At 65.7% G+C, this 15598-nt stretch overlaps 7 protein-coding genes across 7 annotated transcripts; 4 read left to right on the top strand and 3 right to left on the bottom strand.

The window, feature by feature from the left end:
• Window positions 1-25: 25 nt before the first annotated feature.
• LHCP2.6 (prasinophyte specific chlorophyll a/b-binding protein, chloroplast precursor) lies at window positions 26-1212 on the top strand. The gene is made up of 2 exons (XM_003054893.1): window positions 26-128; window positions 451-1212. The coding sequence occupies exons 1-2, from the start codon at window positions 66-68 to the stop codon at window positions 1081-1083; spliced, it is 696 nt and encodes a 231-aa protein (XP_003054939.1). The 5' UTR covers window positions 26-65; the 3' UTR covers window positions 1084-1212.
• Window positions 1213-1304: 92 nt separating this feature from the next.
• MICPUCDRAFT_50142 (uncharacterized protein) lies at window positions 1305-3404 on the bottom strand (the record flags this gene model as incomplete). The annotated part of the gene is made up of 1 exon (XM_003055427.1): window positions 1305-3404. The coding sequence occupies one exon, from the start codon at window positions 3402-3404 to the stop codon at window positions 1305-1307; it is 2100 nt and encodes a 699-aa protein (XP_003055473.1).
• Window positions 3405-3735: 331 nt separating this feature from the next.
• Window positions 3736-4866, top strand: MICPUCDRAFT_50143 (uncharacterized protein; the record flags this gene model as incomplete). Its single annotated transcript, XM_003054894.1, has 1 exon — window positions 3736-4866. One exon carries the CDS (start codon window positions 3736-3738, stop codon window positions 4864-4866), a length of 1131 nt encoding a protein of 376 aa, XP_003054940.1.
• Window positions 4867-5221: 355 nt separating this feature from the next.
• On the bottom strand, window positions 5222-6694 carry MICPUCDRAFT_50144 (uncharacterized protein; the record flags this gene model as incomplete). The annotated part of the gene is made up of 1 exon (XM_003055428.1): window positions 5222-6694. The coding sequence occupies one exon, from the start codon at window positions 6692-6694 to the stop codon at window positions 5222-5224; it is 1473 nt and encodes a 490-aa protein (XP_003055474.1).
• Window positions 6695-7058: 364 nt separating this feature from the next.
• MICPUCDRAFT_50145 (methyltransferase) lies at window positions 7059-8742 on the top strand (the record flags this gene model as incomplete). Its single annotated transcript, XM_003054895.1, has 1 exon — window positions 7059-8742. The coding sequence occupies one exon, from the start codon at window positions 7059-7061 to the stop codon at window positions 8691-8693; it is 1635 nt and encodes a 544-aa protein (XP_003054941.1). The 3' UTR covers window positions 8694-8742.
• Window positions 8743-8928: 186 nt separating this feature from the next.
• On the top strand, window positions 8929-11847 carry MICPUCDRAFT_50146 (DEAD/DEAH box helicase; the record flags this gene model as incomplete). The annotated part of the gene is made up of 1 exon (XM_003054896.1): window positions 8929-11847. The coding sequence occupies one exon, from the start codon at window positions 8929-8931 to the stop codon at window positions 11170-11172; it is 2244 nt and encodes a 747-aa protein (XP_003054942.1). The 3' UTR covers window positions 11173-11847.
• MICPUCDRAFT_50147 (uncharacterized protein) lies at window positions 11164-14921 on the bottom strand (the record flags this gene model as incomplete). The annotated part of the gene is made up of 2 exons (XM_003055429.1): window positions 11164-14266; window positions 14472-14921. 2 exons carry the CDS (start codon window positions 14919-14921, stop codon window positions 11396-11398), a joined length of 3321 nt encoding a protein of 1106 aa, XP_003055475.1. The 3' UTR covers window positions 11164-11395.
• Window positions 14922-15598: the final 677 nt, after the last annotated feature.

Genomic DNA, 15598 nt, shown 5'->3' on the forward strand with positions numbered 1-15598 from the left:
CGTCGCCGCGGACGCCATTCCAGCACACACACCCACACTTCACATCACATAACAAAACTTTAAATATGGCCTGCATTGCCTCCTCCTTCACCGGCTCCGTCGCGGCTCTCAAGGCGACCAAGGTCACGGTGCGTGCGCGCGCTTCTCCGGTGTTTTTTCCGCGCGGATTCGCGGGAACCCAAACGCGATCGCGCGAGAAGTTCACGCGCGCGCGTTCGCGAGGGATCGCGACGCGCGCGCGGGCGCGACGAGCGCGAAACGGAAAAATCATGCGCATTGAGCGATGATGCATCCTTCTCGCGGTCGTCGCGGCTCTTTTCCATCGCGCGCGCGGCGTCGCGCGCGGTTTTCGTCGCGCGATCTACTCCGGAGTTCCGCGATACTCGAGATACGATACGGAATCAGAAACTGACCGTCCGCCCCCCTCTCTCTCTCCCTGCGCTGTTCCAGGCCAAGTCCGTGTCCACCGTCGTCAAGGCGGACATCTACCCGGAGTTCGGCACCTACCCGGGCGGCGGCGAGTCCCCGATCATCCCCTTCGGCTCCGAGAAGAACGCCGAGCGTGAGGTCATCCACGGCCGCTGGGCGATGCTCGGCGTGACCGGCGCGTGGGCGGCGGAGAACGGCACGGGCATCCCCTGGTTCACCGCGGGCACCCTCTGCACCCCGGACGACTGCACCGCCGTCGCGGACAAGTTCCCGGGCGCCGTCGCGCCCCTCGCCCCGGAGGGCTCCGGCTACCCGTCCTTCTGGAACGTCCTCATCATTGAGGTCGTCCTCGTCGGCCTCGCCGAGGCGTACCGCACCGGCCTCTCCGACCCGGTCTTCGATGAGCTCACCGTCGGTGACGTCTCCCCGGGTGGCCGCTTCGACCCCCTCGGCCTCGCCGAGTCCGGTGACCTCGAGGAGCTCAAGATCAAGGAGCTCAAGCACTGCCGCCTCTCCATGTTCGCGTGGCTCGGCTGCATCATGCAGGGCCTCGCCACCCAGGAGGGCCCCATCGCCAACTGGCAGGCGCACGTCGCGGACCCGGTCCACGCCAACGTCCTCACCAACGCGGCGTCCGGCTTCGGCTTCTACTAAGCGGTGTGCAAACACCCTTGGTTCTGTCATGATGGGTGCGCTCGCGCGCCTCTGAATAACGAGTAAGGTCAATAAGTGAATAAATTTTGATGAGGATGTAACGAAAAAGTTATCCCCAAGTTGTGAAAATACATCGCACGCGCGCACTATTCCGTTACATCGACTATATACTCGCGCTCGTTTCGCGTCGTCTACTGCTATCCTAACCACCCCCCGCGTTCTCAGAACCCCTCGTAGAAGTGCTCGACGCCGACGCCCATGGACCTGGTCCCTTGACCCTCCCAACCCATCCCGGCGCCGGTGGCGTAGTTCACGCCGCCGTACCCGCCGCCGCTCTGGTCCACCCACCGCGGATGAGAGGACACCGTCCTCTTGCGCTTCACGCTCGGCGGCTTGATCGCGCGCTCTAACCGTCGCAGCGACTTTCGCGTCTCGATCAGCTCCTTCGCGGCGGCGGCGACGGCGGCGATGCGCGCGTCGCGTCCGACGGTTGGTATCTGAACGCCGGACGCGCCGCGCGCTCGCACGGCGTCTTCCTCCCGCGGCTCGTGCGCGTACACGTGCACGTCGTCGTCGTCTCGCTCTTCCTCCTCGTCCTCTTCAGAGGTGAGATCGAGGTGAACGATGCCGTCGTCGTCGCCGTCGCCGTCGTTCTGCTCCTCCTCGCCGCACAAGTCGACGACGTCCTCGGCGCGCGCCGGCGCCGCCGGCGGCGGCTTCGCCCACGACCGATGCGTCCCGCCTTTCGACGTCACCGCCAGCGTCGCCTCTCTCGCGGCGAAGTTGCCGGGAAACCCGACTCTCTGCGCGGCGCGAGACACGAGCGGAGGCAGCGTGAAATCTCCCTCGGCTCTCACGCCGAAATCCACGCCGTGCGCCTTTTGCACCTCTCTCAGGACCGCGCACGCGTCGGCGAACGACGCCGTCGCGGGGCTCACCCTCCTCGGCATGTTTCGCGCGCAAAGCGAGATCGCGGAGACGAGGTCGTCCACGTTTAACCCGCCGATCTCCTCGTTTCGCGCGCGCGCGGCGGCGGTCCACGGATTCGAGCCCCAGGACGACGACGGCGCGGCGGACGCGTCGGAGGAGGACCGGCCTTCTCCGCGGCCCTTCCCCCGGCCCCTTCCGCGGCCGCGCCCGCCGCGGCCGCCGCCGCGGGTCTTCTTCTTCTTACCGCCCTCCGTATTCTTCTCGTCGTCGTGTTCCAGAGCGGTCGCGACTAACGCCTTCGCTTCTTCCGTTAGGACGACGGCGTCCGCGTCCGCGGCGGCGATCGCGTCGAGCAACGCCCTCTCCCCTCTCTCGATTTTCTCCCTCAAATCGCGCAGCTTCCCGCTCACGACGTCCTCCACGAGAAGCAACGGCTGCGCGTGCGCGGCGTCCAACAGCGCGCGGTACGTCGACGTCGGTCGTATCTCCCACCGCGCGCGCTCGCCCTTCTCGACGAGGTTCCGCCACAGACCGTCTCGTTTCGGCAAGCTCATCAGTGCCGCGTGCGCCGGGTACCCCGGGAACGATTTCGCGCGCACGACGACGACGTCCGCCTCGACTCCCCCAGACCCGCGCGCGTCCCCCGCGAGCTCGACGTCGATCGTGAACGGTTGGTCCGGTTCCTTCGCGTCCCACCCGGGGGTGGGGGTCGGCCCGCCGCCGGAGGTCGGCCGCGGCGGCGTCTTCTTCGCGACGGCGGCTTGGAACGCGAACATCCTCTCGTTCGAGCCGCCGCCGCCGCCGCCGCCGCCGAACGCGATCATCCTCTCGTTCGAGCCGCCGCCGCCGCCGCCGAACGCGATCATCCTCTCGTTCGAGCCGCCGCCGCCGCCGCCGCCGCCGCCGCCGCCGCCGCCCGGGTTCGGTCGCGTCGCCCCGGACGGCGGCGGCGACAGCGCGCTCGGCGTCGCGACCGGACCGGGCGCGGGGGCTTTCGCCGCGAGTTTCCGCAGCGCCTCTTGTTTTTTACGCTCGATGCGTTCTCTCGTCGCCGCGTCTATCGTCCCCGGCGCGGACGAAGGCGGCGAGCGCGCGACGCTCGCGCGCGCGGGCGAGCGAGCGAGCGCGTCCGACAGACGCGGCGGCGACGTCACCGCGGGCGCGGGCGCGTTCTTCATCGCGCTCAGCTTTTGAACCGCGCCGCCTCGCCACTTCTTCGCGCTGTTGATCGGACCGAGGACTTTGTCGAGGAGCGTCGATGCGCCCGGCGGCTTCGCTCGCGCGCTCGCGTCGTCGACCGGCGCGTCCGTCTTCTTCCCCGCGCGTTCGAACGCTTCGGATATCCGCCCGTTCCTGGCGTTCCAGTTGTGGTCGAAGAACGACTTCTCCATCGTCGCGGGCGCGGGGATGGATTATTCGATTGTTACAGTTCGCTCCCGCGCAAATCTCGAGGTCGTCGGAACACGCGGTCCGCGACGCCGCCGCGGCGGTGTCCGCGCGCGAAGGGCGTGCGAGCGAGCGCGTCGGCGACGGCGACGGCGTGCCTTCGAAGGGCGACCCCTCTCGAGCGTGTCAGCGCGCGCGCGAGTGTCCCCGTCCCGTCCCACCGCGCGTCGTCGTTGTCAATTTGAAAATGTGCCTTCAGCTCAGAGTTTCCTCGAGGTCGGGTCGGCACCGAGCCGAGACTGCACGCGCAGACGCGTCGCGCGCGCGCCCCCCGCGATGACCGCGTGGTGGGACGACTCGCCGTTGCCTCCCCCCGGCGCGTTCGACGACCTCTGCGCCGCGGCCGGCGGCGGCGTCCGCGCCGGGGAGTGCCGTCGCGCCACCGGCGGCGCGCGCGCGCTGTTCTCGACGCGCGCGTTCGCTCGAGACGACGTCGTCTTCCGCGAGATCCCCGCGCTGCTCGTCCAAGACCCGCGGAACGTAGCGAGCGCGCGCGCGTGCGCGCGCTGCCACGCCCTCCTCGACGAGACGCCCACGCCCACGGCGTGCGCGCAAGGCTGCGGCGTGACGTATTGCGACGAGCGATGCGCGTCGGAGCACTTCTCGAGCGGGGGGCATCGAATCGCGTGCGTCGGCCCGCTCGAGTCGTACTCGCACCCGGTCGCGGCGTTGAAGCTCGCGTGCGCGAAGGACGACGACGGCGACGGCCTCCTCGCGCTGCTCACGGAGACGGTCGCGCGCTGCGTCGCGCGCGCGGAAGAGGACGCCGCCGAAGAGGACGGCCGCGAGCCGCCCGGCGAAGGCGGCGGCGGGTTCCTCCGACGCGCGGGCGCGCACTGGTTCGTCCGCGGACCGTCGTCGCTCCCGGCGGCGCGGCTGGAGTCGTACGCGACGCTCGTGTCGGACGCGCTGGACGCCGCGGCGAGGGACGGGACGTGCGCGGAGGACGCGAAGCGCGCGGTGTTGGGTGGGGACGCGACGCGCGCGGTGTCGGAGCTCGTCGGGTTGCTGTCGAGGAACCAACTGAGCGTCGTCGTCGCCGCGAATAAACCGGCGGCGGCGGCGGCGGCGGCGGCGGCGGCGGCGGCGGCCCCGTCGTCCCCGTCGTCCGACCCCCCCCCCCCCGCCGCGTACGACGGCGTCGGGGTCTTCCCACTGGTATGCCTCATGAACCACAGCTGCGAGCCGTGCGCGGAGGTCTCGTTCGAGGACGCGGGCGCCGGCCGCGGCGGCGTGCGCGCTGTGGTGAGAGCGAAGAGGGCGATCGCCCCGGGGGACGAGCTGACGCACGCGTACGTGGACGTGGACGCCGACGTCTCCGCGAGGGCGGCCGCGCTCGCGGGGTTCGGGTTTAAGTGCGTCTGCGCGAGGTGCGCGCGGGCGCGTGGGGGGGGGGAGAGGGGGTGAAATAGCGTAGTATGCGTCTGTCTTTCGTCGTTATTCGAACGTGATGAGGTCGAAGTCGTCTAGCTAGTTCACGCGTCTGCCGTGGCGGAGGGCCGGCGCTTTCTCCGAGCGTCCGCGTTCGTTCGTACAATCGCTCGTTCGTTCGTTACGAGTACGTTCTCTGGTCGTCACATTATTAGCGCCGCGGACATCCGTTCGCTCGCAGCCACTCCGTCACGTGCGGCCACTCCTCTGTTTAAGTCCACTCGACCCACAGCATGCCGTTCAATCGCAGCCACTGCAGCACCTGCAGGTGGCCTTCACCCGTGGCAGACTTGCAAGTCCGCTCGTCTCATGGAGCGCCGTTCGCGCTCGCCTACTGCAGCACCTCCAGGTGGCCGAAACGCGCGGCAAGGGTGCAAGTATACTCGTCCCAAGGAGCGCCGTTCGCGCGCGCCCACTGCAGCACCTCCAGGTGGCCGCCACACGCGGCATTGGCGCAAGTCCACTCGTCCCACGGAGCGCCGTTCGCTCGCGCCCACTTCAGCATCTCCAAGTGGCCTTGTCTCGCGGCATTGGCGCAAGTTCTCTCGTCCCAAGGAGCGCCGTTCGCGCTCGCCCACTGCAGCACCTCCAGGTGGCCGCCTCCCGCGGCTGCGGCGCAAGTCCCCTCATCCCACGGACATCCGTTCGCGCGCGCCCACTGCAACACCTCCAGGTGGCCGCCTATCGCAGCATCGGGGCAAGTTCTCTCGTCCCAAGGAGCGCCGTTCGCGCGCGCCCACTTCAGCACCCCTAGGTGGCCGCCACACGCGGCCCCGGTGCAAGTCCCCTCGCACCACGGAGCGCCGTTCGCGCGCGCCCACTGCAACACCTCCAGGTGGCCGCCTATCGCAGCAAGGTGGCAAGTTCTCTCGTCCCAAGGAGCGCCGTTCGCGCGCGCCCACTTCAGCACCCCTAGGTGGCCGCCTAGCGCGGCATTGGCGCAAGTCATCTCGTCCCACGGAGCGCCGTTCGCGCGCGCCCACTGCAGCACCTCCAGGTGGCCGTGTTCCGCGGCGAAGGCGCAAGTCCTCTCGTCCCACGGACATCCGTTCGCTTGCGCCCACTGCAACACCTCCCAGTGGCCGCCTTCCGCGGCATCGGCGCAAGTATCCTCGTCCCACGGCGCGCCGTTCGCGCGCGCCCACTGCAGCACCTCCAGGTGGCCGCCATACGCGGCAACGCGGCAAGTCCTCGTGTCCCACGGACATCCTTGTTCCTTCGCCCACGTCAACCTGCTGACCGACCCGACGAAGTTTGGCGCCCACGCGAGTTCTCTCCTCACCGCCGCGACGTCCCTCACGTCGCCGACGGACGACGCGAAGACTACGCCGCGCATACTCCGGCTCACCAGCGCGAGCATCGCGAGGTCGCCACCGTCGAGCCGCGAGAGCACGTGCGCGTTGAAGACGTCGGTCGCGTCCGCGGCGAGTCGTTCCAGAAGTGGCTCGCGCGCGGCTTCGCGCTCTTCGAGGCGCGTTCGGACGTCCGTCACGTGCGATAAGACGACGCTCGCGATGTCATCGTTCGCGTCGAACGTCGGGTGCATCTTCGCGTACGCCGCGATCGTCGCTTTCGCGGCGGCGAGCTCCTCCTCCTTGTGCATGAGCTCGTCCACCTTGTGCCCGAGGAGCGACCTCGAGTCTTTCAGCTTTCTCTTCAGCTTTTTGAGCTTTCGTTCGACTTCGGTGACGCGCGCGGCGCGGCTTTCCAGTTCGCTGACGCGCGCGGCGAGGTCGCCCGAGGCGCCATCCGGCGTTTCGCGCGCGGGCGGATCTGCCCGACGGCGCTTTGATCCTACGTGCATATCACTCTCGGGTGGTCGCAGCGTGCGCCAGCGCGGGCGGAAGTGGCGCCCGGGGCGGCGGGAAAAAAAACTACGACCTTCGAAAGATGATTTTGATCGCCGCGCTCGAACCTGCCGCCCGACCACTCAAGGCGATTTTTTCACCGACTTCGCTTTCAATTCGCACAGCTGTCAGGTGTCGGCCGATCTGGGCTGGGTCCTGCTTATCGCCTCGCGAAGTCGAGATCTACCTACCAGTCGTCGCGCCGACACACGTTCTCGCGCGCGGGACGCGAGCCGCATCGCGCGTTCCCATCTCCGCGCACCCGCAGCGCACGCGCGCGTCGTTCCTCGCGTCTCCTTCCGGTCGGCGGCGGCGAGCGCGATGAGCGCCTCCGCGACGACGCCTCCGCTCGCGGCCGCGTCGACGTCGACGCGCTCGTCCGCGTCCGCGCCCTCGCGCGCTCGAGTCGCGACCGCGCGCGCGCCGCCGCGCCGCCGCCGCGGCGACGCGACGACCGCGGCCGCCGCGGTCGCGGTCGCGCCCGCGGTGACCGGCGTCGACGTCGCCGTCGCGCGCGAGCTCGTCGCGTGGCTGACCGTCGAGAAGGGCCTCGCGGATTCCTCCGCGAAGCTCGTCACGTTCGGCGACGGCGCCGTCCCGACGCTCGTCGCGGACGTCCGCGCGGGCGAGCCCCTCCTCGAGATCCCGCAGAACCTCGCGGTGACGAGCGTGGACGTGAGCGACCACCCGATCGTCGCCGGGCTCGCCGCGGGAAGAGGCGAGCTCGTCGGCCTCGCGCTGTGGCTCTGCTGCGAGCGCGCGAAAGGATCGCTCTCGGACTGGGCGCCCTACGTCAACACGCTCCCGACGGGCTGCACCGTCGATCACCCGCTGCGGTGGGAAGAGAGCGAGATTCGGTCGCTCTTGAAAGGCTCGCCGACGTGCGAGCAGGCGGTGGGACGCGCGGTGGACGCGCGCGAGGAGTACGCGTCGATTCGCGCCGCCATCGCCGCGGACGCCGACGCGTACCCGGCGGACGCGTACGAGTTCCTGACCGAGCTCGCGTTCACGGACGCGCTCGCGACCGTCCTCGCGCGCGCGGTGTGGCTCAACGCCGCGAACGTGTACGCGCTCGTGCCTCTCGTGGACCTCCTGCCCGTCGTCGGCGCGCCGCCGCCGGGGGTGAACCCCGCGGCGGCGGCGGCGGACGCGGGCGCGCGCGGGCTCGACGCCGCCGTCGGCGTCGTCGACTACGACGCCGCGACGGAGTGCGTCGCGGTCGTGAGCGCGAACGACGCGAGGCAGACCGCGCCGGTGGTGTGCGCGGACGCGCTCGGGAGGAACGCGGGCGATCTTTTCCTGAGCACCGGCCGCGTGAACGGCGCGCACGTCGGGGATTACCTCACGTTCGTGACGTCCACGGTGATGAGCGACAAGCTGTACGCCGCGAAGAAGCAGATTTTGGAGGGCATGGGGTACAGCGCCGACGCGCAGGCGTTCCCGGTGTTCGCGGATCGGATGCCGCTGCAGTTGTTCGCGTACATGCGGTTCGCGCGCGTGCAAGAGCCGAGCGAGCTGATGACGGTGTCGTTCGAGGAGGATCGGATCGTGAGCCCGATGAACGAGTACGAGATCCTGCAGCTGCTCATGGGGGACGCGAGGGAGATGCTCGCGGAGTACGAGAACTCCTCCGAGGAGTTTGAACTTTTGCAGTTGAAAGAGACCAACATCAGCGAGCGGCAGATGACCGCGGCGAAGCTCCGGTTGGGAGAGAAGCGGTTGATAAACGCGACGACGACGGCGGTCAGGAAGCGTCTCGCGCCGATCCGAGGGATCCCGACGAAGCAAGGGTTGGAGGATCCGAACGCGGATCTGCTCGAGATTTTCGACGCGATCGAGAACTTGCCGAACAAGCCGAAGCAGATGTTCGACGAGTTCAGGGCGTGGGCGCGCGGAGACTACGAGGATCAGATCCGCGGCGGCGGGAAGGGCGGCGGCGGGAGCGGGTGCGGGTAGTGCTGGCGGGAGCGGGCGCGGGTAGCGCCTAGACGCATCGATTTTTACCCGCCAAATTCTCTCACCGCCGGTCAGCTCGCGCCACCTGTCACGCTCGAAACGACGCGTCATCACCGTTCGTCGTCGTCGCCGCGGACCATACCGCGCTCGCACGCCCTCTCGCCACCCTCGCCGCGTCCTCGAGTGCGTCGTCCTCGAGTCCGTCGCGCCCGCACTCGTCGCACGCGCTCGCGCGATGGCGTCGTCCGCGCGTCCCGCGCTCGCCGTGGCGCCGCGCGCCGCGGCGATCGTGGGGCGGTCCACCGAAGAACGCGTCGAACGTGGAAGATCTCGGAACACCGGATCCTCCTCGTCGTCGCGCGTCCGCGTCGTCCTCCCCGCGGGCGCGCGCCGCGCGTCGTCGCGTCTCCGCGCCTTCGCGGACGACGGGACGTACATCGGCGGCGACCCCGAGCCCGTGGAGAACGTCGGCCTCGGCCTCACGGACGCCGAAATCGCGGCGGTGCTCGCGTCCGCGGACGAGAACGTCCTCACGACCGCGCTGTCCAGGAGCATCGCGGTGGAGGACTACGCGTTCGCGGCGAAGCTCAGCGCGCGGCTCAAGGAGCTGCAAGGCACCGCGGACGAGCCCGCGGGTGAGATCCTGGACTGGCGCGCGCTCGGGATGATGGAGTGGGTCGCCGATCGCGCCGAGTCGCTCGGATTCCGATACCCGACGGCGGTGCAGCGACGCGCGTCGATCGCGTTCCGCAAGAAGAAAGACGTCGTCATCCAGGCGCAGACCGGGAGCGGAAAGACGCTCGCGTACCTGCTCCCCGCGATAGACAACATGGACTTCACCGCGCGAAGGATGCTGCAGATCTTAGTCGTCGTCCCGTCGAGGGAGCTCACGATCCAGACGGTGATGCTCGCGTTTCGAATGTTCGGCGGCAACGTCAACGTCGGCGTCCCGGGGGACCCGGGGAACATATTCAACTACAAAGGCCCGAAGGGGATCTCCGCCGTGGGTGTGTTCGAGGAGTCGCACGCGGAGATGGAAGGGTTCGCGGACGTCGCGGAGATCGTCGTCGGGACCCCCGAGCTTCTGTGCCGGATGAAACTCTCCGGGAAGCTCGAGGTGGATCTCGCGTCGACGATCATCGTGGACGAGGCGGACCAGCTGTTCGAGCAGTACCCGGGCGAGATGGCGGCGCTGTTGAAACCGAGCCCGTACCCGCTCGTGATGGAGGACCGTCAGGTTGTCCTGTGCGGCGTGAACGTCCCGCAAGAGGTCATCTCGACGTGCAAGGAGAAAGCTTTGATGAAGACCAAGCCGCTCGTCGTGTCCATGGGGAACCCCGGAAGAGTCCCGTCGTCGGTCTCGCACCGGCGGCTCGTCGTCCCGAGAATGCGCAAGCTCGTCGCGCTCGCGAGGCAGATTCGCAGGGACGTGAGGATCGCGGGCGAGGACGCGCCGCCGCCGCGGACGATCGTGTTCGTGCCCTCGGCGGAAGCCGCCATGGCGGCGGCGAAACCGCTGCGTAAGTCTCTGTGGGGGAAGCACAAGCTCGCGGTGCTCCTGCCGGACGGCAAGGAGGCGATCAGGGTCATGCAAGACTTCAAGAACCAGCTCACGACGATCTTGCTGTGCACCCCCGAGGTCGAGCGCGGGCTGGACATGCCCGGGGTTGATTTCGTGTACAGCCTCGACGCGCCGTCGTCCACCGCGAGTTATTTACACCGCGCCGGGCGGTGCAGGCGCATCGGATCGACCACGAACGGCGTCGTGACGACCGTGTGCACTTCGGAGGAGGAGTACGTCGTCGACCAGATCATGCTCGACCTCGAGATCGCGAACTGGGAGACGTTGGAGGAGGAGAAGAACGCGCCGAGCGTGGACAAAGCCGCGGCGGCGGCGGCGGCGCAGATGGCGAGGGACAACGACGGCGACGGCGACGGCGAGGAGGGGGGATACGGCGACGAAGGCGACGGCGCGATCGCGGAGGAAGAGCGGGCGCTCACCGCGGGCGCGCTGAACGATCTGTTTTACCTCGTGGACGCGCGCGCGGAGGGTGTGAACATGCTGGAGGATCTTTTCAACGCCCCCGACGCGAGCAAGGAGGAGTCGTACGACGTGGGGGAAGACCCGGAGGAGGAGGCCGAGAGCGAACGTCTGCGCGCGAAGATGGACGACATCAAGAAGCTCTTCAGCGCGGACATCGACGACGAGGACATCGGGTACGGACGCGCGACGGAGGACGCGGCGCCCGCGGCGTCGGCGGAGGACGAGCGCGGCGCCTCTTCGTGGGGTCGGGTCGCCGAGGACGAGAGCGGCGACGGCGAGGGCGAGAGCGTCGTCGGCGAGGTGATGCCGGTGTGGGAGGCGCACAAGTCCCCGGACGGGTACACGTACTACTACAACACGGTCACCGGGAACACGACGTGGGATAAGCCCGCGGGGTTCGACGAGGATAAGCCCACGGGGTTCGGCGAGTGGTAGAGTTAATACAGATTAACAGAAACCAAATCATTCGCCCTCTCGCCTCCCTTTTCGCGAGAAGTACACAAACGTACTCGTACTCGTACAGTAGTGTAGGGCTACTGTACCTTCATAGTACTTTCGTACTTTCGTACGAAAGTACTTTCGTACTATGCTATCAGATACCTTCGGTAACAACTTACCTTCGTATACATGATCGGGCGTGGAAAGGCCTTCGCGATCGCTAGTACGAGGATTCCTTCCGCGACCGCACGCGTCGCACGTCCATCAACGCACCCGCGAAGCGTTGGTGTTCTGGCGCGAGGTCCTCGAACTGTCGATCCTCGTTCTCGTCCGGCGTGAACATCGTCTGCGGCGGCGCAGACGCGTACGCCGGCGCGGAGATCAGCCTCGGTCGCTGCGTCTGCGCCGGCGCGACCTTGTTCCCGACGGGCGCCGGGGCGTGCTCTGCGCCTTCTTTGTCCCGGTACGTGCTCTTCACGCCGCAGCACTGCATGATGAATAACGGCGCGAGCGTGATGAAGACCATGACGACGAGCTCCGCGTTCCCGAACGCCATGCCGAGAACCTCGAGGAGGGGCATCGCGACTTCCCGCGAGCACGCCTGCGGGGTCATCGCTTTCACCCACGCGCACAAGTTGTCTTCGCCGAGCTCGTCGTAAATCTGCGTGAACAACGCGATCACCGCGTCTTCGTTTTTCGAGTCTTGGTTTTCGTAGTGCACGTGCACGCCGTCGATGGGGTCCGCTTTGAGATTCATGCACACGTTAGATGTGATGGCCCGATTGTTCGCCGTCCCTGAGTCCTGGGCACACGTCCCGGTGTTAAACGACGACGCTTTCGCGTTCAAGTAACTCGTGAACCACGCGTCGAAATTGGAGGAGCCGTCGCCGGCGGTCATGTTGTGTTTGCAGTTGAAGTGTTTCTGGGGCCAATCGTCCTGAATGTTCCCGCTTATGCCGACGATACCGGTGCCGGAGATGTCGTAAGCAAATGTGCACTGAGGCTCGCAATCTGACGTGCAACCGGGATACCAGTCGATGCTCTGGTACTCGCGCCCCCACGGTCGGAGCTTCACGATGTGATCGTATGGGGTGGAGTATTTATTCGTGGTGACCTGCATTTTGATCTTGTTACCCGCAGTCGTTCCGCCCGGCCCCCATGTCCATCCTCCAAACCCTTTCGTCCAGGTATCGTACGTCGTCCCGGTGAATTTCTTGAGATCGAGTAAACCTGTGTTAATCCTGTCCGGCTTCTGCAGCTTCGCTTTGCACTCTGGGATCGACCAAGGCGGCAGTCCCGCGGTCTGCGGTCCATATCCGGACTCTGATGTTATCGTCGGCTGGCATACGTACCCGTCGAGTTTGTACCCGTCGAGCGCCACGACTTCCGTCGTTCGCTTCGCGGAGTATAACAAATACGTCCACGCGAACGTTGCCGCGCCTAGGATACACATCGTCAAGAACGTAATGAAAACGACCTTGGGAGTCGAGATCAAGTCCAACGCGTTGAGCTCGTAAAATTTCTCGATGACGGGGATCCGAGACAACCAGGTGCGATCCGGCTTCAACGAACGGATCGGTCGCTGGCTCATTCGGTTTCGTTCCGCGCACAGTATCACGATGATGTTGCTGAGCACCGCGTACACGAGTTGCGCCATCCCGAACGCGAGCGCCGCCGCGTTGAGAATCTTATCTGAGCTGAATTTTTCGAATTTTTCGTCGCACACATACGGCGGCTGTGACTTCGTGTAGTCGCAAATTTTGTCTCCGGCGTGCTCTTTCATCTTCGCCCAAATCTCTACCGCTTGCGCTTTCGTGGACGCGTCCCACGAGCTGCTAGTGCGCGTGACGAACGCGGTCGCGTTAAGACCTTTATCCGTCGAGCGCCACGTCTGGATCTCCCCAGCCGCCTCCCACGCGCGGATACCGGTGCTCCCAAGGTTATACGTCGCAAACTCACTCGGCTTCGTCATGTCCTCGAAAATCGACCCCGGGATTAACGGCGGCGGTCCGCTGAAATCATCCAGCATATAATCTTTACCTGGATCTTGCTCCTTGAAAGGCAGCCACTGAGAATTGTAGACCCGTGTCCCTAAGTTCGTTTCGTCTCTGGCTTCTATGGTTGCGAATGAAACCGTGTCCAAGCTCACGTCTCGTATCTTCGTAAGACATTCCGCATACGTGTGGTTAGTATAAAATCCTTGGTGCGGTTGCGTGGGACGGCAATCGTATCCGTCTAACTCGTGCACGCCGGAAAGAAGCACCCCAATTTCGTAATTACCCGGGTCGGAGAAAAAAAAGAAGAAATACACGAACGAGACGCCGGAAACGACGTACAGGAACAAGGAGATGATCCCCGCGGTCCTATCGCTCGTCACGAACGTCAGGTCATAACGCTCGTTGTACATCTCCGGCGGCAGCGGCAGTTTTTTCACCCAGTGTTTGAGCTCGCCGCGTTCCGTGGGCGTCCCTTTCACGGCCTTGATGAGCGCGATCGCGAGGAAGGTGTACAGGAGCGCGGCCGTGTTATTCGCGAGCGCCAGGATCATCGGCCAATCGTTGCCTTCGCTCTTCGAGCACACGTACGGGGGATTTCTAATCGTGTAATGGCACTTGATCGCGTCGTACGTGGTCATGAGGTCTTTGAACATCTGTATCCAATCCGCGGTGGCCGTAGAGGTCGTGCAATCGGCCGTCACCTGAGTATCACTGCTGCCGAGTTTGATTTGATTGGTTGAGCTATCCTGCGGGGGCGCGCATATTCCGATGAAGTTCTTCGAAGTACGACTGTCCCATCGTATGTACATGCCGTTCGACATGCGCGCGACCGAGTTGACGTTGTCGTCGCCGTGCCACCCGACATTGAAATTTGAACAAAATGATCTGCCACAATCGTTCCCACTACCTCCGCCCGACCCCGGTCCACCGCCTGCGAGGAGGCGGCGACTGCTTGAATGTCCATCTCCTCCTCCTCCTTCACCAGTGAACGGGATGTAATTGCCTTCTTCATCCCCGGCGAGTCCTTCGGTTTTTTGCGTCGCGAACGGGTTGTACACGACTTTTCCGACGCCGTCGGCGGTGGTCCATCCCAACTGAGGGCGATTCCATAAGAAGCGATGTCGGGGTGGAATTTAAAGGCGTCAGTTGGAGTTGAAAGACATCGCGGTGTGTCGGGATTGAAAGCGAGGGGTGGGCGGAGAGAAACGCCAGGAAATGAAAGTCCTTAGACTAAGAAATGGCGTTCACCACGCGAACTGGGTCGCATGGGGACCAGCGCATCCAGTGTATAGAACGCACCTGAGGGTCCTTGCTGAAGTCCTGCGCGATGTTGCGCGAGGAGAAATCGACCGACTCCGTGGAAGGTTCTCGCCAGTTCTTCTCGCACTCGGCCTTGGTGAACGTGTTGCCGTAGAATTCATCCCCGGTGAGCGGCACGCACTCGTACCCCGCCATGGTCGCTTCGCCGGGACTGATCTTGACGTAATTGAGCTCTTGGACGAAATACATGTACGTCAACCCCGCGAACGATATCAGGACGGCGCCGTACAAGATCCAGCTCGCGTAAATGATGACTCGCCTCGACGCGATGAGCTCGAGGTCTTTGTACCGCGCGTACAGCTGCTCGGGAACAGGAATGATGGAGAAGAAAATGTTCGCCCCGCGGCTCCGCGAACCGGGGGCGACGCCTCGCGCGATCGCGTGCGCGGCCCCGGCGGCGCCGAGCGCGCCGATGGCGCCTTGAATCATCTCACCAAGTCAACGACGCGTCCGCTGCGATGCGAAACGAGCGAAGAAGGGGATAAGGTCGAGCGGTCTTCAGTCTCGGACCGGTGGTGGCGACGAATTACGTGTGGTCGTCCCGCGGGCTGGGCGAACTCACGTTCGAGAAGGGAAAGAGACGCACCCGCGCGCGGCGTGCGGCGCGGGCGCGTGCTGAAGCTCTGCGGGCGCGTTTCCAGAGGGACGGACGGGTTCTTTTCCTCCCGACGGCACTCGGAGCGCTGTTGGGAGTGGGCGGGCGGGGCGAACATGCGCGAACGTGCAGTAACGGTATCTTTGCCAATATCTACGTGTAGTCGTCGTACGTACAGTATACACGTAGCCCTCACTTGTTAGCCATACACGTACAGTACGCCGTGATGACTCATGCATCAGTCAACAACCGAGTCTTTTTTTACTTTGAACTCCTCCGCGGCCCGAGAGCTTCACGCACCTAGACCGGGACAGCGCGGCGACGGACGCGCCCGCGACGACGGAGCGCGCGTCTCAGTCGTCGCCGAAATCGTTAGACACGGGAAACTTCAGTGAACGTGCACCCATTGATCTCCACGGTGACGCACCCGACGTCCTCGGGGGCGCTGACGGACGTCTTAGGAATGGGCTCGTGCTCGAGTAAGCCCGGGGAGGTGGGGGCGCTGCCGAGC

Source organism: Micromonas pusilla, assembly GCF_000151265.4.
Source record: "Micromonas pusilla CCMP1545 genomic scaffold MICPUCscaffold_1, whole genome shotgun sequence".
Classification (NCBI taxonomy): domain Eukaryota; kingdom Viridiplantae; phylum Chlorophyta; class Mamiellophyceae; order Mamiellales; family Mamiellaceae; genus Micromonas; species Micromonas pusilla.